We start from the raw sequence: 26,133 nt of genomic DNA, 5'->3' as shown, positions 1-26,133 counted from the left end.
GTCAATTTAAGAGGCACTTACTCCATTGGGCTTTGGGGGCATCCTGGTGTGGGGCTAGAGTCTGTTATTTAATTAGGAGTTTTAAGTTCTTGGGTCTGAATCTGTTTTTTATGATTCAGCAATGTTATCGATGTACATTGTACTTCATGGTTTCTGTATCTACACTGGAAGTAAACAAATAAATGCTTTTCTCCCATAGGATTCTTTGAATGAACAGACAACCTAGCCATCTTCTACTTTCAAAGTCCTACTATTGCTCACCCTAGAGCAGTGATGGAGAACCCATGGCCCTCCACATATTGTTGGACATTATCCCCAGACACCATGGCCAATGGTCAGAGAATATGGGATTTGTAACCCAGCAGCATCTGGAGGGTCAAAAAACACACAGTGTGGTATAGCAGATAGAGTGTCGGACTACAGCTGCTGAGACCCAGCTTCAAATCCCCACTTAGCCATAATGCTCTTTGTGTAACCCTGAACCAGTCACGTCTTTAAGCTACCTCCACCTCTGAGGATTCCACCTCATAGGATTGTTGCAAAGCTAGAAGGGAGGGAAACATATCGGGTGCCCTGAGCTCTCTGAGAGAAAGGCAGGTTAAAAATGCAATTAATGAAGGGGCAGCTAACATTGCTGCTGCTGCTGCTGCTGAGAATTAAATAAGGTTTTTCTTCTTGTTGTATTTGGAAAAGGTCAGAGCTGCTTTGCATGCCAAACACCTGAGGTTCAATCCTTGGCATCTCCAGGTTGGGCCGGGAAAGAATTCCTGTTTGAAATGCTGGAGAGTTGCTGCCTGTCAGTGAAGACAATACTGAGCTAGATGAACCAATAATCTGACTTTGCATAAGGCAGCTTCCCTGTGTTCTGTGTAATGATCATAAGTCCACAGCGTAAATAAACTTTTGGTTTATTTACACTGTGGACTGTGATCAGTCTGGTTCCAGACTGTAAACGAAAAATAGGTGTAAGACATAAAAGGGATATCATCATTAATGAAATTTGGAAAAATATGTGAATGATCCCTGCACCCATCCAACCTTCACACAAAGCATCCAGAAATCTTTGGCTGTAGCTAGTGGTTGGGCAGCCCCTGTGCTGACAATGATATTTTGATAGTTACCGGTAAACAAATCATTATTTGAAAATCTGACCAAGGAGACTGTGACATGGCAAACTGATGGTGAAACCTCCAGCAAGTGTTCCCTCCCAAGAAGCAGAGTTTTAAAATAGGTAATGGGGTCTATCTTCCACAAGCGTACTCCCCACATAAACAAAACTGGAAGGTGAAAGGCATGTTTCCACATCACCCCTCAGCAACAGAAATTGTACTAATTGGCCTAATTCATGAACTCAGGATGTGCCTACTTCACTGCTAGAGCCTCTGCTAATTCTGGAAGCAGTATTATTTCCTCAAATATTTCTGCATCGTAGATGCCATAAATGATGTATTAAGACAAGCTAAATGGGCAACCAGAAACCCTCACTTCTTTCAAAGAACTGGAAAGAGTGAGTGCATTTTTAGTATTTTATTGCTCTCTTTTTTCCCCTCCGAAAGAATTCCTGAGGTCTTTCTGAGCTCTGGTGCTGGAGAATATAATAAGACTCTTTGTTGTGCTTTGAGGGGGAAGGTGTTAAAGTTGAAATTTTAAAGGTTAGTTCAACACCTGCTTCATAAGCTCTTGTCCCCACCCCCTCCCCCTTTTCAGGTGAATATTAAGCCACACCTTGAACTGTGCAGTTTGCATTGAAAATTGATCGTCACCTTTTCCTCTTAATATCAAAAATAGACTTTGATGGGTTATCTGGAAACGGTGTTCTCCTTTCCCAGACAGAAGCTTTTTACGATAAGTGAAATCTGATCTTCATGTCCTATGTGAAAGAGAAACAGTTTAGCTGAATACACACACACACTTGTAGAGGGAGTTTGGGCTGAACTTTGCCGCCTCCAGTACTCCATCAAAGGGGTGTCTGATACAAAACGTATTGGGGGGGGGCATGCAGTAAATCCATAGCACGTGGCAGGCAACTGGGGCAGCCCCATCTGCTGTGCCCCACAGCATGCTGCGGTTGTCATGGTCTTTGCATTAAATTGAAGTCTCCCCCACCCCTAATCTTTAAGAGGTAGACATGACCAGATTTTTCAAGCAGATTTACAATTGTCACTAATTTTTGCCTACCGTGACTTCAAAACACACTGGAGCAAAATATACTTCGGGCTTGTTCAAAGAGGGAAGACTTGCTTCTCCACAGCTGTTTCCTATAGATCAAATGTTGCTTGAAGGTTATGGGGTTTAAACACGGCATGAGGATGTATTCAGTGGCCTCTTTTTTCTGGTGTGGGGAGGGAGAGAGGAGTTCGTGGGGGAAGGGGACCGAGCAAATTATATATTTCAAGGAGCATCAAAAAAATTATTTTCATTAACTAGAAGTTGGGAGCATAGACTTGGCTGAATGGGCTGCGGTTGGAGATTTGCAGAATTAAATGGAAAAAATGAAAAAGCAAAACCCTTCCATATGCACTGTGAGCCTCATTCATATTTCCATCCAGTTAATTTGCCTCTGAAACTTGACCCCTGCATTTGATCTACATACTTTGTGTATCTCTATTTGCTAAGGCCATGAACTCCTGAAAGTTATTTGTTGTTGCTAAACTTTGATCATGCAAGTTTGGTAAATCTGCTACATCTTGTTCAGTTGTCTGCTAATTAATTATGTAAGGTTCTCCAGCCCCCCCCCCCCAAAAAAAACGCATTATGCGTACTTTTTCTGATGGTTACAAAATGATTCTTTATTAGGACTGAGCCGCAAGCCCCAACTGCACAATACACCTAAAACAGTATTATACCACTGTAAACTCTTAGCTTCCCACAAAAAATCCTGGGAACTGTAGTTTAAGGGTGCTGCAAGGTGTTAGGAGACTTCCCCATTCCTTTTACAGAGCTACAACTTCCCGAGTTCCTTGGGACTGACTGTTGGACCACTGAGAATTGCAGCTCACAGAATTGTGAGGGGAATAGCGGGTCCTTTAACAACTCTCTGCACCCTTGTTGTTGTTCAGTCGTTCAGTCGTGTCCGACTCTTCGTGACCCCATGGACCAGAGCACGCCAGGCACGCCTATCCTTCACTGCCTCTCGCAGTTTGGCCAAACTCATGCTAGTCGCTTCGAGAACACTGTCCAACCATCTCATCCTCTGTCGTCCCCTTCTCCTTGTGCCCTCCATCTTTCCCAACATCAGGGTCTTTTCTACATCAGGGTCTTTTCTCTGCACCCTTAACAAGCTGCAGTTCCCAGGGTTCTTTGGGAAGCCACATCTGTTTAAGGTGGTATGATACTGTTTTAAATGTATACTGCAGATGGGTCTACTCTTTACAGTGGCTGTTTGCTTTTTTTCTGCACTAAAACCAAACAAGAGGAAGTTCTGCTGAATGAGAGCAAGACTCCCTCTAGACCAGTATCCTGCATCATCAGTAGATGCCCAGATGCCTTTGAGAAGCTAGCAAGCAGGGCATGAAGGCAGTAGCCCTCTCATGATTGTCCAGCTTTCAGATAACTGGTACTCAGAGAGTTACACTACCTCTGAACACGAAGGCTTGATTTAGATACTGTATCATAAAAGCATGTGGGAAACATGTTCAGTGAGTGAAGGGGAGATATGCATCCCTAGACCCTCAAGATGGGCACACAGCCAACCTGGTGGCCTCCAAATCTTTTGGACTCCAACTCCAGTCAGCCCCAGATAGCACAGTCAGTGGTCAGGGGATGATGGGAGTTGTAGTCCAGCAACATCTGCATTGCTCCTACATTACCTTGCTTTCCTCTGCTGCAGCTGTATCGTGTACCCATTTCCACAGTTGACTAACTCTTATTTTCCATTTGCAGATGATCTCAACATGACCCACCAGCATTGTGTCCTGGCTGGCTTGCTGCCTAGATTCAGTTCTACTCATAGGGTGGCAGAAGTGAGTAACAGAGAATTTGGGGGTTTGTTTTTTAATCATTTGTTTTTTTCTGGAACAATAATGGTTTCCTCCTCTGATCTCGGCTGCTCTTCTCTGAGGGCCCAACTACATTCTACTTTAAGTGGGTAACTTGCATTGCATGCATTATTATTTTTTTAAAAAACAACAACTTTAAGTCGCAATTGTAGGTGGGGGGGCATTCAGGATTGGTGCTATGATGTGGTACAGGTGGAGTGGTTTTTTTTTTTAAAAAAAAAACATTTCATCCTATTCTGAAGTCTTGTAGGACCCCAATGGCCATTTATGTTCCAACAAAAATAGCAGCGAGAAAGAGGTGTTTTTCACAATGAACCATGCTTGAGGTTTGTGTTTGGCAAGAAAGAGGGATGAGATTGCCTTGTTATGATAAGTGGGAAAGGGGATTTCAAGGGAGCAGTTGGGTAGGGGATGAGAATTTTGCCAATTGGGAGAGGGAAGAGAGGTGGGGAGTAAGAGGGATTAGCTGGGTGGGAATGGGTGGAAGTGGCTACTAGTTCTAACCATGCATCTCTGAGTTTACTGTGAATTTGTTTTCATTGTCATTACGTATCTACTAGACTTAGTAGTTGCTTTTTTAAAAAAATAACTCAAAAGTGACTTACAACAATAAATAAATCACACATACATTAAAAGCAGCATAAAGCAAAACAGAGAAAAATCTACAACTCATTGATATGATTGTTCCTCAGATGAACACTCTTGTTAACTCTGGTTGGTTGGTTGGTTGTCAGTGAAACCTGCATGAACACCCTGTTACCCGTGCAGGGCTATTAGCACAGTGAGACTGTGGTGGGACCTATTCTGCCCACCCTGATGAAGCAGTACAGAAAATGTAGGATACAGGGTTGTATTCAAAGTAATGCTCTGAGCGAGCAGAATGACTTCTGCAATGAGACTTTGCCCTTTCATCTCCCCCACATGCCCCTTAAATCCATTCTGGTGGTTCCCCCCACCCCCACCCAACCCTCCAGAGCAAATTCAGGGAAAGTGTGGGGCAAGTCTGATCACACAAGCAGAAGCCATTCCACTCTCGCATTTATTTTGTTGAACTCAGTGCACAGACTTGTGTACGGCCATCATAAAACATAATTACAGAAACCGTGCAAGCTAAGACTCTTAAAATAAGCAATCTAATATGCACATATTAGTGTAATAGTATTATGTATTATTATCATAGTAATATACCCATATTAGTCTAGGGTTCTAAACATCACTTAAAAGGCTTGTTATTTGTCCTTTGCAGTAAAGAATGAACTCCCTGACCCTGCTCCCCACACTCTGTTATTCTGATATTAAAATGCACATTTACTTCCACACACACACAAAGAAAAGGAGAAGAAGCTTCCTCTTTAGAAGCCCCTGCTTTGTTTTCATAAACCTCTGTAACCTCACATTATATAGTATGGAAATTTTCAATACAAAGAATCATAGCACCAAGGGGTCCTTTCTCAGGGCTGTTCTTGGGGATTTAGCTGCACTTATAAATATTTAACTGAAAAAGATCCTGATGTAGACGCATCGTTGTGTGAGAACACCCCCCCTCCCCACAGAGAAATGGATATTTCATGTTTTGTTTGTTCTTTCAGTCCAGAATAGAGTTTTCCTGTGAAAGGGGGCAGATGATGTTCCAATGCATACATGTGTATTCTCTTCATCTGCAGTGTGGCTTTTTTCATCTGCTTGTTTCCCGTATATGGGTGGTGCCCTCTGGGCCCTGAATTTAAACAAGGAGCCCCCTACCGCCTCAAAGCCTTGGGTTCCATAGGCATGTTTGTACCTGAGGTCCTCACCCCAGTTTGCATATTAATTAAGAACATGGGAAGACCCCTGCTGGATCAGAACAAAGTTCGAGCTAACCTATCATCCTGTTTCCCCCACAATGGCCACCCAGATGCCTCCAGACCACAAGCAGTGCATGAAGACAACAGCCCTCCCACACAATCTTGTGAGACTGCCCTGGCCCCTCACCTACCCAGTGTTTGTAAGCTCCTTCTGGAAGTCCCTTGTAGCTCAAAACCATTGAGAGATCTATCTTCCATCAATTACTTTATTCCATGTTTAAATTAGTTTCATTTGTAGCCCCACTGCTACTTCAAGAAGCTCATCGTAGTGTTTGAGCCAACCCTGGTGTGTAGGTTTAGGCCCTCCTTTGCACTGTACGGAGTCCTAGAAGTCCCTGGGAAGAGAGATTGACCGTTCATCCGCTAGGAATGGTAGCTTGGTGAGGGGAATAGGGAGTCTCCTAACAGCTCTCAGCACCCTTAGCAAACCACAGTTCCTAGGATTCTGTGGGGGAAGCTATGATTGCTTAAAGTGGTACAATACCACTTTAAATATATAGTGCAGATGGGGCCCTATTCTGAGAGGGAGAGAGAGCGACAGATAAAGCTAGTTTTATTTTTACTGAGCTCAGTATTACCTACCCTAGTCTTCCCAAATTGGGTTCCCCAGTCCCCCTTCCCAGGTGTTTGGGTCTTCCAACTTCCATGGCCTATGGTGGAGGATGATTGGAATTTTAGTCCAGAACATCTGGAGGGCAACAGGTTGGAGAAGGCTGGTGTACCCTTTCTTGCAGCCCTTTTCCAGATTTTTAGAGAAGAGTCTTGCCTGAAAGGTGTTTCTAAGCACACTTGGCAGAATGAGCTAAAGAGCTTCCTTGCAGGTGAGTGTCCTTAGCTATCAGGATTATGCTCTGCCTCCACAGTTGGAAGCAGTAATGCTTCTGAATATCAGTTGCTGGAGACTGCATAAGGGGAGAGTGCTCTTGTGTTCATGTTCTGCTCGCTGGTTTCTCACAGGCGTCTGGCTGGCCATTCGCCTGATCCAGCAGGCTCTTCTTATGTTCTTCAGAGTACTTTGCATACATCAGTCTGAGTGGTGTAGTGGTTAGAGTGTCAGATTAGGATCTGGTAGACCAGGGTTCAAACCCCTGATCACTGGGTGACCTTGCCCAAACTCTCAGCCTAACCTACCCCACAGGGTTGTTGTGGGGGTTAAATGAGAGGGTGGGAAACCACATGCGCCACCTGGAGAAAATAAATGAAAACATTTTTTAAAAAAAAACCAAGAGAGAGACACAGAGAAATAGAGAAAGGGTTTTAGATCCTTGTTAAAGAAGCTGCCCACTTTCAATCATAAACACTGAGGCAATCCAACTCTCTACCCGTAATTACCTGTGCAAGCATATCTGTCTCCGATGCCAGCACAGTGTTGTGGCAACATTGGTTCTCTCTCATGTTTCAAGCTGCCAAAGATGTTGCTACGTGTTTTTGATCTTAAGCTTTTCTTTGTTGTTGCAACAGTTCTTAGAACTGGGCTAGCAGCATGGATTATTTACCTTGAATTTCAGTTGCAGCATTTTTGTTGTTGCTGCGCTATACTGTTACCTAGTGCAGGCAGGGGATCAAAATGCAGTGTGTGGGGTGGGGGTGGGGGTGGGAATATGAACAAAACTTGCATGCCAGTAAGGAAGACAACTTTGTGTCTGCAGGGGGTATGTTAGAAACCTCAACAAGAGCCTGAAGTGGTAGATCCCAGTGCTAAATGCATCACATTATACACACTTATTTAGCTCATATTCTGATGCTAGTGGGCCATAGAGCCATTGAGGACTTCTTAAACATTATTATTATTATTGAACATTGTTACCAGTACTACTAGTGCTAGTACTATTACTACCTGGACCTTTAGCCCTTCTCCAGGTCCTCCCTCACAGTTGAGGCTCGGAGTGTGAAGAAAAGAGAGTAGGGCCTTTTTGACACTAGGCAAAGACCATTGCTTTTTCAAGGGCTTCTGACAGACTAAGCTAATGTTGTTTTGTTACTAGTGTGCTGCCAAAGAAATTTCTATTTTGTTTTGACTATGGCAGACCAACACGGCTACCCACCTGTAACTAAAGCTTCCTGGGACTGTACAGTTGTTTTGATACCTTTATGATATAATGTATTTTATATGTATGTTTTAAATGTCTTGTAAGTCACTTGGAAATCTTTGGGTAACAAGTGACTAACAAAATAGTAGTAGTAATTATAACAACATCAAATGAAAGCAGTGCAGCTACCGATGCTAATGGTGCATGCCTATAGTTTAATATAGTGCCAGTCTCTTAAGTGACTAGAGTTGGTTTTGGAATCTCTTTTTTGCTTGTTTGACTCCATTTGGGGCTAAATTTTCTTTCTGCATTTATGAATTCTAACAGTGCTCGCAAGGGACCCTGCCTTATATTTTGGACCAGTGCAATGCAGCACTTCAGAACTTGTGCACCGATACTCATTTGAGCTGTCCAACTTTGAAATCTCTGGATGTCGATATAAAGCAAGTGGAGGAAACCCATAACGAGGTGAGAAGAAGGTTTACATTGAAAGAAAAGCTGCACAGGGAGTATGGAATTTGCATTTCATATAGGTAGAGCACATGCTTTGCTTGCAGAAGTTCCCAGTTCAGTCGTGGTGTTTCCGGTTAAAAGGATCAGGTATCAGATGGGAGGAAAGACCTTGGTCTGTACCCTTAGAAAGCTACTACCAGTTCAGAGTAGACAACACTGGGTTAAATGGACAAGGGGCCTGAACAGGTATAAGGAAGCTTACTATGTGGTCTTGAGAAAGGGCCAGATACCTTTGATCCTCCAAATATTACCAGACTTCAGATTGCATCATCTTGGACCATTGGCCATGCTTGCTGGAGCTGTTTGGTGCTGGTGTCCAACAATAGCTTCAGGGCCACAGGTTCTGCACTACTGGTTTAGAAGACTCTGAATAAGGTAGCTTCACATGTTTTGGTGCATAACACTTGACTATAAGATGTGGGTGGATTCCATTGGGTTGTATCCAGCTAAGCTATACATGGAGCCTTTTGGAAGTAATAGACCTAAGTTAGTCTTGTCCATTATTTGCAATGCATCTACTCTGCATAGGACTAACATTGAATAAGGAACCCATGGTGTGTACAAGGGGATTTCAGTTCAATTTGTAATGAGGATAAGGTTCAAATATATTACGACTTGTGCAATCTACTTTTTGAAAACTGAAATTGCTGTATTAGGGTGATATGCTATACTAGTCCTACTCAGAGTAGAACCATTGAAGTTAATGGGCATAACTAACTGATTCAGTATGACACAATCATTACTGTTGGAAGCGAGAAAGCATATTCAGGATCTCTTGGCAGTTAAGACATAACCTGAGCTGTGTTTTGAAATCCTGAGTATTTTCTCTTGTTTACACATGTACAAAAAGAGATGCCCTGATGGACCTGACCAAGTTCTACCCACTCCAGTGTTCTTTGCAAGAATCCCAGCAACCAGCAAGTACTTGGCCAGTGTCTACTAGAATAGCAGATTCTATTTTCTCCCCACCCCTGATGAATCCCTTTATGTTGGACCCACACACACAGTGAGCCACCAACCTGGAGGCAGCCTATCAGCCAGATGTTGTGGCACACCAGGAATACACACCAAGCATCCTGATTTTGATGCTTTCCTGGAATTGCCTGATGGAGAGTTCCTACCACCCAGTAAGCCAGAACATGCAGGTGCTGACTGGCAGGTTACAGGACTAGAAGTGGAAACTTTGGGTATTGTGGTGAGAGTTGTAGCTTGGAGCATATTCCTGGTGGTGAAGCATTTCCATACAGTGTATTGGCCTCTCCCAACTAGCCTGGGCATTGGGCTCTTCTAAGGCTCTGGGCTGTTCCCATAAGTCCCTTTGGCTCTCCCCCCGTCAGCTTTGCCCTCCATACTCAACTCCTGGTCCTCTCAGACACTGGCTGGCAGGCAGTAGTACTTCCCTACACTCTGAACTCCTTTACCCTACCCTCGCCCCAACAATAGATCTCAATTTCTACATGTCATGATAAAGCAAGAGAGTTTGGAATTGCCCGTTCATGAGGTTTTGATTCCACCCTCCCAGCCCCTTTCCCCAAGATTAGCTTTTCAGTCAGAAAGTGGGTTAATTCCACACAACAACAGGCTCCCCCCTCCCTCTCTTCCTCCTGACAAGTCTCTCCTCTCTGCCACACATGTGGGCAACTTATCTGTGGTTTACATTGCTGCGGAGACACATTTCTTTGTCGAATCCCACTGTAAACGGGAAGCCTAGACATCTGCGGTGCTAATGCAGGTCTTTGATTCTCCCTTAACAAAAAAAAAAAAAAAAAGAGGAGGAAAAGAAAGAAAGAAAAAGAAAAGAGAAAAAGGACCACATGCCTTTTGTATACTAATTATAGAGTAATGCTTGGTAGGTTCATGGCCTAATACAACTGGTATGTTCTTAATCTGTGAGGCATATGTTGGAAGAAAATCTCAGCTTTATATACGAAGTCCTAGAGATAGCTCAGCAGTCCCCCAGAACTTTCTTCAGTGCAGGAATTTTTTGCTGGCGAGAACAAAGGAAATTGCAATAGGAGTATTGCTTGATGGCTTCCAACAGGCATCTGGTTGGCCACTGGGAAAGCAGGATGTAGGACTAAATTGCTGGACCATTACCTGATCCAGCAGACTCTTCTTATGCTCTTAGGACCAGGCACTCTTGGGGGGGGCAGCTTTATGGTGCAAAAACTGCTCTGAGAAGGAGGGGAGAGGGCCTAGTGGCTGATGCAAAGGTCAGCCAAGAAGTGCAATAGACAGCTGGGCTCCATAGAAGAGGAAAATCAGCTTTGTGATTGCCACAAAGGGCAGCCAATCAGCGCTGTCAGATTTGTACTTTCTGGTTCAAAGCAGAACAGGTTCCCCCTAAGTTTGATCTATGTCAGGAGTGAGGAACTTGTTCCCCTCCATCAGATGCTGGAGTACAATTCCAATCATCCCTGGCCATTGGCCTTGCTGGCTCAAAATAGGACTTCGATTCCTACAATATTTGGAGAGCTATAGGTTCCCTAGTCCTGATCTATGTGGAGATGGTGAAAAATGTCCATAAACTGCAGCGGGTACTCTTCCACGGTGAGCTTGCCGCATAAATACTTTTCTCTGCAAGATTCTGGCTTATTGCTTCCAGGTTGCAAGGCAGTGACAGTCCATGTGTGAAGGGGGGAAGTTTCTCTGAACCATGAGAGCCCTCTAAGCAGTAGAAATTGGACCAATAAAAAAAACCTATTCCTACCCTTCTCAGTTTTATATTGCTGTGTCCAGAATGGCAATGACCCCACTCCATATCTTTTCCCTTGACAGCCTGAAAGATTGTCCCCGTCCATCTGTGGATTTCATCTGGCTCCACTTGTGATCCTGATACTTGTCAGGCCTTTGACTTGAACCCAATAATGCACTCTAATTGGAGCTTGACTGGACTGCAGAGGGCACAGAACCGCTAGATTGAGAGCATCATAAAAACATCACAGATTAACAAATGTGTCTCGCTTTCCTGTTTTAAAATTAACAGACTGTGCCTGAAACACTTGGCTAGTGTTACGTAGGTCGACAAAGAGTGTGATAAGCTTATTCGAGTAACTACTTGGGGCAACTCTACTGAGGTACAGCCATCTTTACAATAATAAAAAAGGCAACAGCACACACAGTTGTTACAGAACGAATCAAATTACCCCTTCAAGCAATCAGGTGATTGTTTGGTCACTAGTAATTTACCCTGAAATATACGATCTGGCACTGCTGAATGAATGCTGAGCTGTTGATCTGGCCAGTGCTAGAGATTTATTCAGCTCCTGGGATGTGTCTAGAATGGTGCACAGAGTTGGGGGGGGGGTATCACTCATGAGTAAATAGCATTGAACAGGGAAAATAAAATAAGTTTGCAAGCAGTTGGGCAGGTCTGCAGTAATGCAAAACCACCATGGTAAAGTATTCAAGCGGAACTCCTATCTCACTATTGTTAATTACAATTATATCTTTTCTGCATGCAGCTCCTTCCCTCCATTTACCTCCCACAATATTGCCCATGAAGCTGGTAGCCAAGATGGCGACCTCCGGAGTGCCAGCTGTCGTGAGCCCAGGCCAGCACGGCCAGTCATCAGTTACCTCTGCTCAATGGGTGTAAGCATTTTGCAAAATATAGGTTGTGTCCAGTTAAGTTCTGCCCATTGGAATCCATGGACCTACGTTAGTCATGCCAATTCATTTTGGTGGTTCTACGCTGAGTAGAACTAACATTGGATACAACCCTGTGCCCTTTAGGGTTTGGAACAATGTGATACCAAAATGCTGGATTCAGGGTAGCTGGACTTGCTGGCTAGGGAGTGGAACTCAGTTCCTAGTATCATAGTGATGGTCATCTCTCTCCCCCTCTCTCCCCCTCCCTCCCTCTCCCAACAAGTGTCAGTGCTGTAGAGTGCCTTGGACATTCCTTACTACAAAGCGAGTTTGCATTGCTTCTATGTGAAGGGCTTTTGTTAGGGCGAGGTCCGTGGCTCAGTGGCACAGCATATTGCTTTGCATACAGAAGGTCTCTGGTTCTATCCCCGGCATCTCCAGTTAGGGCTGGGAGAAAGCCCTGTCTTGGAAAACACTGGAGAGTCACTGCCAGTCAGTGTAAAGCATACTAAGCTAGATGGACTCAATGGTCTGAGTCAGTATAAGGCAGCTTCCTATGTCCCTATGGCTTACCTGAGCTTAACGCCCACTGCAAAGGTGTTGTGTTGGCAGACTGTTAGGTCACCACTTAGAAGAGTGTCAGTGTACACAGCGAAGGTAAGGTTAACGTGTGTGTTTCACGCATTACACTGAAATGGCAGCGCAGCTGGTGGCCAGCTGGCGTCGAAGAGAGGAAATATAGATCACCTGCCTAGGTGGCATTTCATAAGCCAAGCGCCTTTAAATAATTAACGGAGGACCCCCCATCCGGCTCACCAAATGTCAGCCAGCGTCCGCTGGCCTTTTCCCTGTGCCTTATCGACTGTAACTCTCAAAGTGTGCCTTTAATAATAGCTTAAAGGGCGAGCGGAGAAGAGTTGGATGTGATGCCGGGGGTAAATCAGTGCTGCAAACAGAGGGAGATCAAGACAAAAAAGTGTGCAGCATTATGTTGTTCTGCTTTTACAATGCACTCTGGGGTGGTGCCATTCAGCTTACTGCTGTGGCCTGATTTGGCTTTGGTATGAATGATTTCCCATTGAAAGAACAACACTGGCACAAACAAACAAACTTTTTTTAAAAAAGTAACTTAGCTTTGTTCAGTATCCGAGTGCAAATATGTGATTATTCTACATCAAGCATTGGCAGGGAAGGCCTGCAAGCTGCCTTCACTTTGCTGTGGGTCCGTCCTCTTCTCTCCCTCTTCCTCCTTCCAGCCTGCATTGGAAGCCCTGCATTTCAACTCTTGCTGTGGCAATTCACCCATTTATGGGTCTGCCATGGACAGTCAGTCAGGAGGTGACATTCCAAATTGTAACAGTACAGGGGCAAGGAAGATAAGCTTAGCCAGGCAATACCTTCTCTAGCAATACAAGTTGCTCAGAGCTTTGCAGCTAGAACTTAATAGAGTCTGGTGGGATCAGCTGATTGAGTACTTTGCCCAATTACTAGAATGGTACTGCAGATCTGTCTGTCTGTCTGTCTGTCTACCTGTCTTATCTATCTATCTATCTATCTATCTATCTATCTATCTATCTATCTGGTATCCCTCTTTATAGTCCCACTATAGACCCATATATATGGCTTATGCTGGAAGGATGACTCAACTTTAGCTGAACTCGTGTTAGGGAAGGACATGTGTTATTAAGCCTGTATACTAAGAGAAGTTAAACTATTTGTGTAACCTTTCTTTGAAAGCATCTAAGGTGTACCTCTGTTAACCGGTGTCCACTAATCCTGCCAATATGTTTTACCAACAGGGTTGTCTTTAATTTTTATTTTATTTTATCTATAGCCCTTTTTGTTTAAACAGCTTCTATTGAAAGCAGTTACACACATCAAACGGGCGTTTAGCGACTGTCAACTAAAATCACTTTCAGACTTTTGTATCTGATCTGTTTTGCCTGGGGGAGGAGGAAGCAGTGAAGGATTTGGTGGGGGGGGGGAGGAAGCAGCAGCAAAGAAGAGAATATTATTAGGTGAGAACTTAATCATTGGACTTGGGGGGAGGGGTTCAATGTTGCTCCATCCACAGGTTTCTCTTTGTTTACCCCATCATAGCTTCAGTCAGGGTAAACAGCAAAATTCTTTGTGGTCTCAGGTGAAGATTGAAAGGGGATTCAAGCCTGTGTATAAAACACAAACTACCATAACAAAGATAAATACAGTTTCAATTGACCAGAACTGAATTATAAAAAAGAAAAAAGAGGAAGAGAGAGGGAAGAAAAGAGAGTGGGACCTGGGTATCACAAAAGAAAAAGGAGAAAAAAGAACTATGCTGAAGATTAACCAATGAGCTCTCTGAAGTTGCATTGTTGCTCCTTAACTACAGTAGTGGCAACAAAAGATGCTGAAAGGTTTTGTGTCTTTCCTTCATGTCATTTTGAAAGGCACCATCACATGTTGGTGGAGTCCACTGGAAGGGAGCCTACAAAGGAAAGGGTGGGGAGACTCCATTAAAGGGCACACGGTTTAGATTTAGTTACTTTTGCAGCATGTCACTGACTGCATGAAAGCAGGCTAGGAGATGACGAGCCGAACTACATGATCAGCACACTTGTCTGGTGAACCTGTTGCTGGGTTGAACCCCTGCACATAGATACTTTTTCGGTCTGATCTACCGTAGCAACATTTTGACGTTCTTACGATGCAAGCTATGAAATAGGATGGTTCATGTGATAAGACTGTCAATGGGCTGTACTATTTCAGATTGCAGGTGGGTGATCTCACGTGAATATTAATCCATATTAAATAATTTCTACAAAGAAAGCTCACTGGAACCTATTTCTTGGCATATTACTTGTTCTGGTGTGTGTGTGTGTGTGTGTGTGTGTGTGTGTGTGTTATACACACCCACCCACCCCTGAGATTTCCTTCATGCAGTCTGCTATAGTAAAGTGCAGCTATAGATATGTCACATAGGTTGTGATTGTACAGAATGGCTCCAAGAACATAAAGTCGTGCTATACACAAGAATAGCCTTCTGAATCATGCCTGTGGCCTATCTAGTCCAGCAGCCTAGTCCCTCCAGATGCCTGTGGGAAACCTGCAAGCCTGCAACCAAGTTTTTCAGTATTCCAGTCTCTGAAACCCAAACAGACTAAGTCCAGAAGGATAATAATAATTGTAATAATAATAATGATGATGATGATAATAGAAGGTAGAAGAACAGTCGCCAGAGTTGTTGTGTGTGAGAGAGCTGGAAGTGGCAGGCAGAGAGAGGCATGTCTTGCCCTGTGCTGAACCTAAGCTAGCCTTTTTGTAAACATTGGTTTACTCCTATACAGTTGATTCTCCTCTGTTTTTCTGCAGAGGCAGAAAAGGTCCACTTGGGAAAATTTCCAATGGGGGGAAAAATCCATGTTGTCTTTGTTGCAGGTTGAGTTTGAGTGGCTCCGACAATTTTGGTTCCAGGGTAAACGTTACAGGAAGTGCACTGATTGGTGGGACAAACCAATGGCTGCGCTGGAAGAATTTTGGAGGAAGCTGGAGCTCATGGTATGTACCAGTTTTTGGCATCATGCCTCCTAACCATACTCTGCACCCAATTTTCCCAATTGCTGTGGGTTGGTGAGTTGATGGCACCTTAAAGCTCCCAGCTCCATTTTAAGGCAGTTAGGCCTAGTTGATTAAGCTTATTTTGAAAGGGAAACTAGTTGGCCCTGGACTCATCCTGCACCTCAGGGATGCTGTTTTGCCCTTTTGTTGCCAGTCCACAGGTGAAAGAGTTGCAGCTACTTAACAAGGTATGGGTTCTCTTTTCCACTCCTCTTCCCCGTCTTCCTAACCCAACTTTCCCCAGAAGAGCCTGCCTCTCTCTCTCTCTCTCTCTCTCTCTCTCTCTCTCTCTCTCTCTCTTTTCCCCCTCCCCCTGTTCTACATTCCCTGTTGTAACTAACCCCAAATACCTGGCACTGAAATAATGCACATTCTTTTCCTATTGAAATATTTGAAAGTTTGAGTGAAGCAGGGTGGCACAGGGGGTAGAGCAGACCAATGCTAATTCCTAAACCACAGCTGCATTGGAAACCTATGCCAGGCTTAAGTAATTCCCTCTCATTGAGTCCAATGGGAGGGAACAAGGGAAAATATAGATAGTTTTACCCACCACACTTTTTCTGCTTTCCCCCCTGCTTCACCTCCTGAGTTGGATATAGTTTGGATACAGTGGAGCTAATGCTGGTGGACTAGATGAATAGGATTGTTCAGTTAAGATACCAGGCTAGGGGGCGGGTGTTAGGGGAAAACTGTATTTGATTGCTTGTATTTGATTATATGTTGTTCTTATATTCAACTAATAAAATATTCCAAACAAACAAACAAACAAACAAACAAACAAACACAAACAAAGAAACAAACAAACATAAAAGATACCAGCCTTGCTCCTCTTACCTCCTTTCCTTTGTTTCCCCTGTGTCAGATTATAGATTGCAAGACTATTGGGGCAGAAACCTTGCACTTTGTAAATGCATATTGATGGTACTATTTCTGTGTCTCCTCCTCCTCCTCCTCTTCGTTTTTCTTCTTCTTTCCCCTCTTTTAGTTTTAAGACAACCATTGAATATACCTATAAAGAAGGAAACTATTTTTGTTAGTGGTTAGTGCTTAATACATTCATAACTTGGGAAATCTTAGTAATTCTCAAACTGTGCTGTGAATTCCTCCCATGCAACATAAAACGTGATGGTCTGAATAATGAAGGGTCTGTTTTCAGCCCAGTGCCACCCTGCACACAGTGGAGGCTGTCCTACATCTCTCTTGCTTGGCCCTTTCTTCCTGCCGGGAGGTTAAGCCCACCCAATCGACAGCACCCACCCAGTGGTGCGGGGAGGGTACCAGGTGAGAAGCCCCAGAGAGCAGGAGGAAAAACTCTTGCCTTCAAGACAAGGGTGGCTGCCCCTTGAAATCTCGGCCAGGGACTTAGGAGTGGAAATGTGGACAGAGGGACATCCAAGGATCCAGTCAGGCCCCAGCTTTTGCCATAGAAAGTTGTGCATTCAGAGCTATCCATGGTGCTGACATGTGACCCCACATCGCCTTATGGGTTCTTCTTGCAGAGGTCTGGTTGGAGTAGTGGGAGCTCACTTTATTTATTAAACTTTAGTTGCTTTTTTGCCAGTGCAACCCAAAGCAAACTTCTAGCATTAATTAAATAATACACATTAAACCCATAATAAAACAAAGCATAGAAAAATCTAAAACACATCCATATTTTTAACAGGGAGATTAAAACTTCCCACCCACCACAGATCTTTAAAAGCCCAAAGCCTGACAAAAAAGGAATGCCTAAAGATATGTAATGATGGTGCCAGGTAAGCCTCCCTGGGTAAAGCATTCCACAAATGGGGAGCCACCATTGAAAAGGCCCGTTCTCATGTTACCACCCTTTGGACCTCATGTGGAGTAGTGCTTCAGATGATGATCGCTGAGTCTGGGTCAGTTCATATGAGGAGTGTGGGTCCTTGTTGACAGAGTGCTAGGCTCATGGCCCTTTAAGGCTCTTCACTTTTCAGAAAGAGGGTGGAGCCTGAGAAGATTAGTTGGCCCAAGAGATGGGAAAAGGCCCCGCTTGAGCTCCATACCATGCTTGGTGCTATCTGAAACACCTGGCTAACCATGGCACCCTCAAGGTGCCCATCATACCAACTCATGGTAGGAAAATATGTCCCTATTCAAAGGGCCTTTGCTGTGGCTGGGTCATTCTGCCATATCTGTAAATGGGATTGAATCAGGGCTGATGCAGTGATGTCACACAGGGATCTGCCTTCTGTGTGTGATTTAGTCTTCAGGGCTCTGCCTCTTGCCTTCATCAGAAGGCATGCCTGGAGGGTCAATAATTCTTACTCTTACTCATTTGCACAGTGACTGGTACTCTTTGAGCTGGCTGAGATGTAAAGCTAAACTGTATTTTAGCACATTTAAAGAGCATAGGCTCCCTGCTCCCCAAGCTTCTCGTGTTCTTTAGTCCACATATCAGATCAGATCAGATGCTTCTGTTCTCCTCCTTACGACCCCGCTGGAGGAAAAGGAGTGGGGAGTGCACAAGCTGGGGTGTGTGTGTGTCTCATCCTCATAATGTTAATCCATAGTTTACTGTTGCATTCAATTCAGTTTTTGAGTGTAATAAGAACGCCTGCCAAATTTGATATTAGGGTGTGGGTAGTCCTGCAGCTGTCTGGAGCTTGAAAAACTCTGATCTAAGTGGTTTCCCTTTTCACTCTTGGCTACCCTTGGGATTTTTGTTTTTGTTTTGTCTTTGTTGGTGCTACAGTCATAGCCTTCTCCCCCTAGTTAGCTGCGTCGCTTAGCAAGTCAGAAATCAAGATGGTTCCGTTGCTACTTTATCTCCGCTGTGTGTTGAGGACATGGAAAAAACCTGCAAACCCGGAGAATTCTCAAGGGCTGAGTTGTCTGCGATTGGTGTGACGTCTCCATGTGTCTCTAATTAGAAACACGGCGCTGTCAAGTGTATCTCCTTTCAACGGGACTTGGGACGATATTTATCAGCAAGCTTGCAAGGCTTTTTTGGAGGCCAAGACAGAAGCTGCTTCTAATTTAAATCTTAAAAAGAATGGCTTTAATGTTTATGACTCCTAACACATTAATCACAATTAATTTGAGCTATTGAGGGAGACAGAAGAGAATGTTAATAGGTAATGTCTGTTGTTTTTGTTGGGTCTCTAAGTAAATTTGGGTGCTTATTATGGTTGGGATTCAGATTTACTCTCTTTCAACTCACCCCTCCCCAAGTAGGTCATATTCCTTTCATACCTATCTCATGTCCCAAACTCTTAAAAATGCTAGTTGTTGGGCAGCAGGGGGCACTGTTGAGCTAGTGTTCAGGTAGGCTTCCAACAAGTCCGTTTGGGAAAAAATAATAATAACGCAGCTACATGTCGGTATAAGTATCAAAATTTACCCCTGTTTCTTCAAGTTAACCATAATCTCCAAGATTCCATAATACAGGAAATCAATTGTGGGCTAACAAATTCAACAGCAATTTAACATTTTTTAAAAGTGCAGTATGTTGCGACAGATCTGGTTTCTGTAAAATTAAGCTAATTTAAAACAACAAAAACAAAACCTCTGGATGTTTCACATAAAGATAATGTATTTGTTTAAATTATAAAGACAAAACAAGCTTTTTTGTGGGGTTTTTTTGGGGGGGAGGAATGCATATTTTAGCACACACCCCCCCCCCCCAAATATATACTGTATGCTTTTCTCCAAAATCTGTAACTAACAGGAAGAACAAAACCATTAAGGCAAAATTAATTCCTTCTCTTGTCTGAGGTGAACAACTTTTGTCGTTCATTTTTATATTTATGCCTTTGATCTTTTCTAATGGGAGATACTCTTGGGAATTGCTTCTTTTGTAGATTTTTGAAAAATAAATAAATCCTGGAATGTTATTTCATTCATGTTAACACTAATTTCCTGAGTATTCTAACAGAAACATATTACAAAAAGTTTACATCGCTGGGTCTGTAGCTCATGGATGTCTTCGTGTGTGTGTGTGTGTGTGTGTGTGACATTACTGTGTGTGTATTAGTGTGTGTGTATCTTCTAATGTTTGTTCTTGGCATTTCTTCCCCTAAGGATAGTTTCCCCTCACAGCTCACTCTTGTGATGTAAATGTTAAACCTTTCATTTGAATGACATTCCGATAAAACCACATTCTCTCCCGCCTTCTCTTCTCTCTCTCCATCCCCCCCCCCCGCTTATTACTGCATGAATTTATGAACATTGAAAGGCAAACCAGTTTAAAGTTTGTGTTTCCTCTATTTCTTTTCTGTTTCCCCCAACCCACCCGTTTAACTATATGAAAGCAATTCACCTATTTGTGTGTATATCTATATATTTAATTTTAGTTGCCCAAGATTAGCACGTTATCGTGCTCAACATCAAGATAAAGTTCTCTGCGAATTCAAAGGCAGAGTTACCATTTGAAAGGGCTTGTAGAAGCTTTGCTTTCTGGGTAGAGTCTGTTCTGAAAGGCTGAAATCTCATGTGATGCCAGGGAGCTCTTGCCGAAGCTGTTCTGAGATTCAGCGCACAGACAATTTGTCTCCCAGGGTCTGGTCTCATGCAAAACCTCGCAAAACTGACATTTATTTTACCTATAAAAATGTTTTAACGTTTGCGTTGAAGATGAGGGAACGAGGAAAGATGTAAGGGGGGGGGGATGAGAGAGGGAAAAACAATCCAAGAAAAATCTCAACCGTTTCCTTCTTCCTTAATGCAAGATAAAATGATGCAGAAATAATGTATTTTGATTGTGGAGTGAACTTTTATTTTATTTTTAAAAAAGAATTTACCGTTGAATGACACATTTCTGCAGATTCTTTTTTTAACATTCTATTTCATATGTGTTTTTAAAAATGCAAATCATGTCGCATTGTATGAAGCTTCCCCTCCTTCATTTGACAGTCCGTTTAACAATAGAGTTGTGTATTTAGAATGCTATTGGCCTTGATGACCTTCATTCACTTCGCTGCGTAAAGAATTGTTATTAAAGCGGATCTGTTTTCTTGCAGTATCAAAATCTCAACAATTTTTCATTATGCTAGGTAGGGCTAAGCTCCAATTAATCCCAACCATTTCTGGAGACATTTGGTATGCGGACTGTGCTCCTGATGTTTAGAAAGATACACAAAGGTTTGGCTAAACAATAATCTCCCAGGATATAAATGTTTTGCTTCCTATGTAATACTGTGCTGAGTGGAGAGGAAAATGCAAACTTAGCCCCCTATCCAGCTATTAATACAGCAATGTGGCTTCCTCTAATAATATAGCAGCTTGGCTTCATGCTATGTTGAGACATGTACCTCCCTAGGCTTATTTGGAAGGAAGGGTGAGAGATAAATGTAATAAATAAATAAATACAGTTAATAGTTTATTTATTGCATGAAATTTATATACTGCTTGGCTGTAAAAAACAACAACAACCCCCTCAGTTTGGTTCACAAAAAGAATAAAACAATCAAGTTCTCCTTTAAAAATCTATGGACTATGGCAGACCAACACGGCTACCCACCTGTAACTTTAAAAATCTAGTTAAACCCAACAATTTAAAGCATTCAAAAATAGTTAAAATTAACGATAAACTAAAATTGATCTTATAGTATGTCAGCACCCACGCTTCTGAACTCTTTGGAAAAAGCAGCCATTAATCACCACCTGAAATTGTTCCTCTGTTTTGGTCAATAGGTTGCAGCTTTATAGTTTCCGTCGTGATATTACCACAAAGCTTCTTGGAGTGACCTGATGTAGTGCTCTTGTCCCACCTGGCATAGAGGAATGGTTGGTTGTTGTGCATCATCCCACATTGTACGTGCTCACTTGTTGCTATTTCCTTCCTTTCCGCTCACCAGTGAAACTGACAAATGTGTGGGAAAGCCTTGTCAGTTTCACCTCATTTCTGTTTATTTTATTTATTTTTTCAAAAATAGAAGTATATTCTCTTTAGAAGGGGTTGTGGGAAGTGTGAATGAAGAAGTTTAAGAGAGAAGGAAACAGTGAGCAGGAACAGCTGAATGTTCCTCTGGTTATGAGAGAGCAACCTGTGGTGCCGGCTTGAATTTGCTGGTTACTGTGGCTGGGTAGGATTAAATAATGCATTGTGTTGGAGAAGAGCCAGCCTCTTTGCCGTGAGTCAAGGGAAGACAGAGGGGGGAAATAAGATGGCATTGGCCAGTACCAAGGCTGAACCATTCCGTTAACTGCTCCAGGAGCACCCAGGTTTCATATGTACCCATATACACCATACACTTAAAACACATCACCTCCCCCAAAGAATCCTGGGAACTCTGGTTGAGGGTGCTGGGTATTTTAGCTCTGTGAGGAGGGCCCTGGGTTCCCAGGATTCTTTGGGATAAGCCATTTAAATATATCGTGTGTATACAGCCTAGGTCTGCTGAAGAAGGGAGGGGAGGGGAGGTCGGTCTGCAAAGGTTGATTTCTGGGCACGTCAAGAATGGTGGAGTTGGCTCTGTCCTTTGGGCGGCAGTAGGGGGCACCCGGCAATTCATCTTTCAGGGTCGGGTAGTATAAGCATATTTGAGGATACTCTTGCCCTTTGCGGTACAAGCATTTAAGAACGCATGGGAGTATTTGGTGGGCCCGTCAAAATAAACTGTGGGGGGAAGAGGCTGTGAGGAGGGAGGGTAGACTGGGCCTGAGTTTCGGGTGTTTTATACGAATAAAAAAATTAAGCCCAAAGTGAGAAAGTGTGATTTCTAGGAAGAGGAGTCTGGGTCTTCGAGAAAGTCTGTTTCCGTTGGGAACTCATCCCTGAGCCAGACCTCTGTCAATAGTGACTAAAGAGACGCTAATGTAGAAAGAGAGAAGAGGTTAAAATATTTTTTTTGGGGGGGGGGAAGCAAATACTAAATCTTTACAAAAAGAAAAGATTTTGTTCTGCAGGGATGCGAACGCTGTAGTTTTATAGTTATGTCTGGTTGTGGTGATTGGTTTGCATATTTGTTGTTTGTTGTGCATACTGGACGTTTAGCACTATACTGCTTATTTTTATTGTACATCCGAGGGGCTTTGGCACAAGGTTACTAAATTCAACACCATCATTACTTAAACTAAAATCTTCTGCACAAAAATGTATAACAGCAGCTTGGTTATATGCAAAGTAGCAAATAACCTCAGGTAAGCCCTTGGAAATAATCCTTCATAAGGAGGTTAATTGCCTCCTTATTCTTGCTGCCACCGATAGAAATTTGACCACCATCAATGAAACCCATGGAATTTTGTCTCCCAGCAAATATTTGACAGAACTGAACTGGCCCTCTTGGTTTAATGTGGGTCCCCCCCCCGCCCCATGTAGCTACTTTGTTTTTATTGTCTGTGTATGCAAATAGTTTGCTTGGCTAACGAGCAACAAATTTGATATGGTTTAGTTGCACCAAAGACTAAGGAAGGCTGACATGTCACTGTAATACCACCTCCTTGTATAAGCTCTCAAGTGATTAAAAAACCTGATACTAGCTAGAGCATTTAAAACTGCGTTTTTGACTTTCCCGTTTGCATACCAACACCAAGAGTCAGTCTGAGGATCCCTTTGAGGGGTGTTGAAAGGTACCATTCCTCCCAGCTTGGTGTTTGGAAGAACCGATAAATATGAGTGTCCATAGTTAGAAGTGAACACCCCACTCTTTACTGCTAAGGACAGCTGCCCAGTTATAAGTGTGGTTCTTCACCTTTAGTCCAATTCTTCTCAATGCAATATTTTTCTTTTTGTGTGGTCGTTGCTACCATTTAAGAAACATCGGAGCTTCTGTATGATTAGCAGGCACTTTTGTCAAAATAAAACAGTCTTTGTTAAAACTTTGCAAGCCTAGAAGCAGCTTAGAGCTCCAGTGTACACATCTCCAAATTTTGAAAAAGCAAGGTGATGATGATAATAATAACAACCATCAATTTTATCATTATTTTGCAAAAGCCAATTCTGTTTTATAAAATAACCACAGCAGTAGGGCAATAATTTACTAGAAATGTGAACTTTTCCCTGATCCTTGTTGATGAATAGCTTTTAGTGAAAGAAATTCGTACTAATTAAGCAAAGTTCATTTACTCAGTTTTTTTTTTAACAGGCATGTATGCAGAGCTTTACGCCACCTAACATGTAATTGCTGGGTGTTGTTAAATTCGCTTGACAGCCACATCAACAATAACAATTGCATCTTTTTATAATTTAGTGTTCTTATTGTAACTTCCAATTGCCATGCTGGAGAGGAGAAGGTGTAGCCAGTTTCCGCCTTTCTAGCACTGTAGGCTGCAATCCTAACCCCACTTAGCTGGGAGTAAGCCTATTAATTCAATAGGACTTACTTCTGAGTAGATATGGTTAGGATTGTACTGTTAGAAAGTGACCTGGTACGCCAACACCACATGTACTTAAAGTTAGTATGGGTGACTGCAGTGTCACTTATTGTCAAATGGATGTGATTAGAATTATATGGTAAACCTAATCTATAATGTCCAGGTTCCTGATAGATTCACATTTTTGGCAGGAATAACTTAATAATTTGCTTATTACAAATTCTGAAGAGTCTAGAATTAAATGACTGAACATAAAGCTAAACTCTGTGCATACGAGGGAGGCAGTAATCTTTTTTTTTTTTAAGAACCTTAATTGAAAAGTTAAACTGAGGACATGACATTTTTTTCTCTCTCCTCTCCTACCTGGCAGCGCAATTTGAAATATGTTTCGGCAAGAACAAGCCCAATTGATTTCAGCAGGGCTTATTTCCTAATAAATATGTTTATGGCTGAGGCTGCGGCGTTGTCAATCTCCATAAGTATGGAAGAAAATTCAGCACTCTCCAGTTGCTGAATGACTATTACTTTTTAATAAAATAGTTGTCTTCCGCATCTCCCTCATATAGATATATTTACAATTCTGAGCGAATTCAAAGCTAAGCTTCCAAAACAAAATGTGTGCTCAAAGCACAAAGGGCTGTGTTTATGATTCTCTTTGAAGTGGTTTTTCCCCTCCTTTTTTTCTTTTTGCAATAGGATAAGGAAATTTTTTAGAAACTGTCTGATAGTGTTCAGGGTAAATACTTAAACCCCTTTAGAGAATTTCACACACAGATACTGTGCAGTAAAAAAAAAAGGATACTTATGTTTCCTAAAGCTGCTACAGCCTACAGCTTTGTACTTAAAGACAGAGGTGTTGAATAGAATTCTACCGAGGATACATCCAGTGACAATATCTACAGGAACATCAGAGCAAACCAGTGGATAGCACTTGCTTTCTTTTTTTTAACCCTTCTGTGGATGTGCGGAGATCTACATCTGTGTGCAGCGCTGCCTGTTTCTTGAGCTGGGATTGATCAGCACCGCAACCCCCCCCATCTGAAAATAACAACAACAACTGCAACACTCTGTAATCTCTGCACAAGGAATAGTAAACGCCCAACAACATGCATGCTTCTTGATCGCCAAGGCCCTCTGATGGGGTCACTTTTTTGGGGGGGGCATGCCCCTGAGGTTACTTTGGCCTATTACCAGGGACCAGTCCTTTCATGCTGCAACCAAGCCTGCCCCGTGGAACTCCTTGCCAATTGTGTTTTGGCATGAGTCACCGCTGCTTATTTTTAAAAGTCTTCTAAAACCTGTGTTATTCAGACCAGCCTTCCATATCTGCTAACCAGCTCATGCTGAGGTGTTTGGCATTTTAAAAATGGCAATACTGTTGTTTATAGTCTGTATCACCGCCTTGTGTATATAGTAGAGTCGCCTCCAGCTACTCTGCAATGTTGTGTTAAGTTTGTCTGCAAGTGTAACGTTCCAAACCCCATTGTACCAGTGACAGCAACATGTCATTGCAGAGTAGGGGAGGGATTATGAGAAATAAGAAGGGCAATTGCCAGCCAGTGGTCACTGGGAAGAACTGCATTGCCACCACTGGGAAACTGGTGGGTGTCGTGGCAAAAAAAGACAAATTATAGAATGTGTGTTCTCTCTCTCTCTCTCTCTCTCTCTCTCTCTCTCTGTCACACACACACACACACACACACACACACTGCTATCCATTTGCTACTGAAAATGCAAGCCAAAAGTTCTTGGTTCTGTTCTTTTTTTTAGCACTAAATTGGAGGCAAAATTCAAAATTCACTCTTTTTAACAGTAGGGAAGTTGCATATGTGTGTGTCTTCATGGTGAGCTCCAGGGCAGGTATTATCACCTTTCCAACTACAAGGAAGTTCTGTCAAAGTAGCTTCATGACATCTCAGTTGGCCACTTTTGCCCGCTCCTTTTGGACTCAAGGGTTGGAACTTCCCTTAAGTCTTTGATGATGCATCTAGGATTTATCTGTGCTTGTCAGCTGCAGCCTTTCACTTCCTCCACACCCGAGGGATAATACCACAGTCATAGGAACATAAGAAGCAGCCTTATATTGAGTCAGACCATTGGTCCATCTAGCTCAGTGTTGCAGACTCTGCTCTTTCCCAGTCCTGCCTGGAGATGCCAGGAATTGCACCTCAGGATGTTCTGCATATGCTCCATCACAAAGCTATGGTCCTTCCCCTAAAAACTGTTCCATTTGTGGGACGTTCTACGTGGACCTTCCATCTGTGATGGGCATTGTAGCTATTGATA

General features: G+C 42.9%; 1 protein-coding gene across 5 annotated transcripts in view; it reads left to right on the top strand.

Annotated features, from left to right (window-relative positions):
- FTO (FTO alpha-ketoglutarate dependent dioxygenase) overlaps positions 1-26,133 on the top strand; it is a 242,490-nt gene that overhangs the window by 54,847 nt on the left and 161,510 nt on the right. For 3 of the 5 annotated variants that reach the window (XM_033156870.1, XM_033156869.1, XM_033156871.1), the window contains exons 5-7: positions 3,883-3,962; positions 8,200-8,340; positions 15,394-15,513. In XM_033156870.1, the coding sequence (XP_033012761.1) occupies positions 3,883-3,962; positions 8,200-8,340; positions 15,394-15,513 (341 nt within the window). The remainder of the gene's footprint in view (positions 1-3,882; positions 3,963-8,199; positions 8,341-15,393; positions 15,514-26,133) is intronic. The other 2 variants (XM_033156872.1, XM_033156873.1) reach the window with 2 other exon arrangements.

This window comes from Lacerta agilis, chromosome 8, assembly GCF_009819535.1.
Source record: "Lacerta agilis isolate rLacAgi1 chromosome 8, rLacAgi1.pri, whole genome shotgun sequence".
Lineage (NCBI taxonomy): Eukaryota > Metazoa > Chordata > Lepidosauria > Squamata > Lacertidae > Lacerta > Lacerta agilis.
Note: the sequence above shows the minus strand (reverse complement) of the source record. Positions and strands in the feature narration are given on the sequence as shown.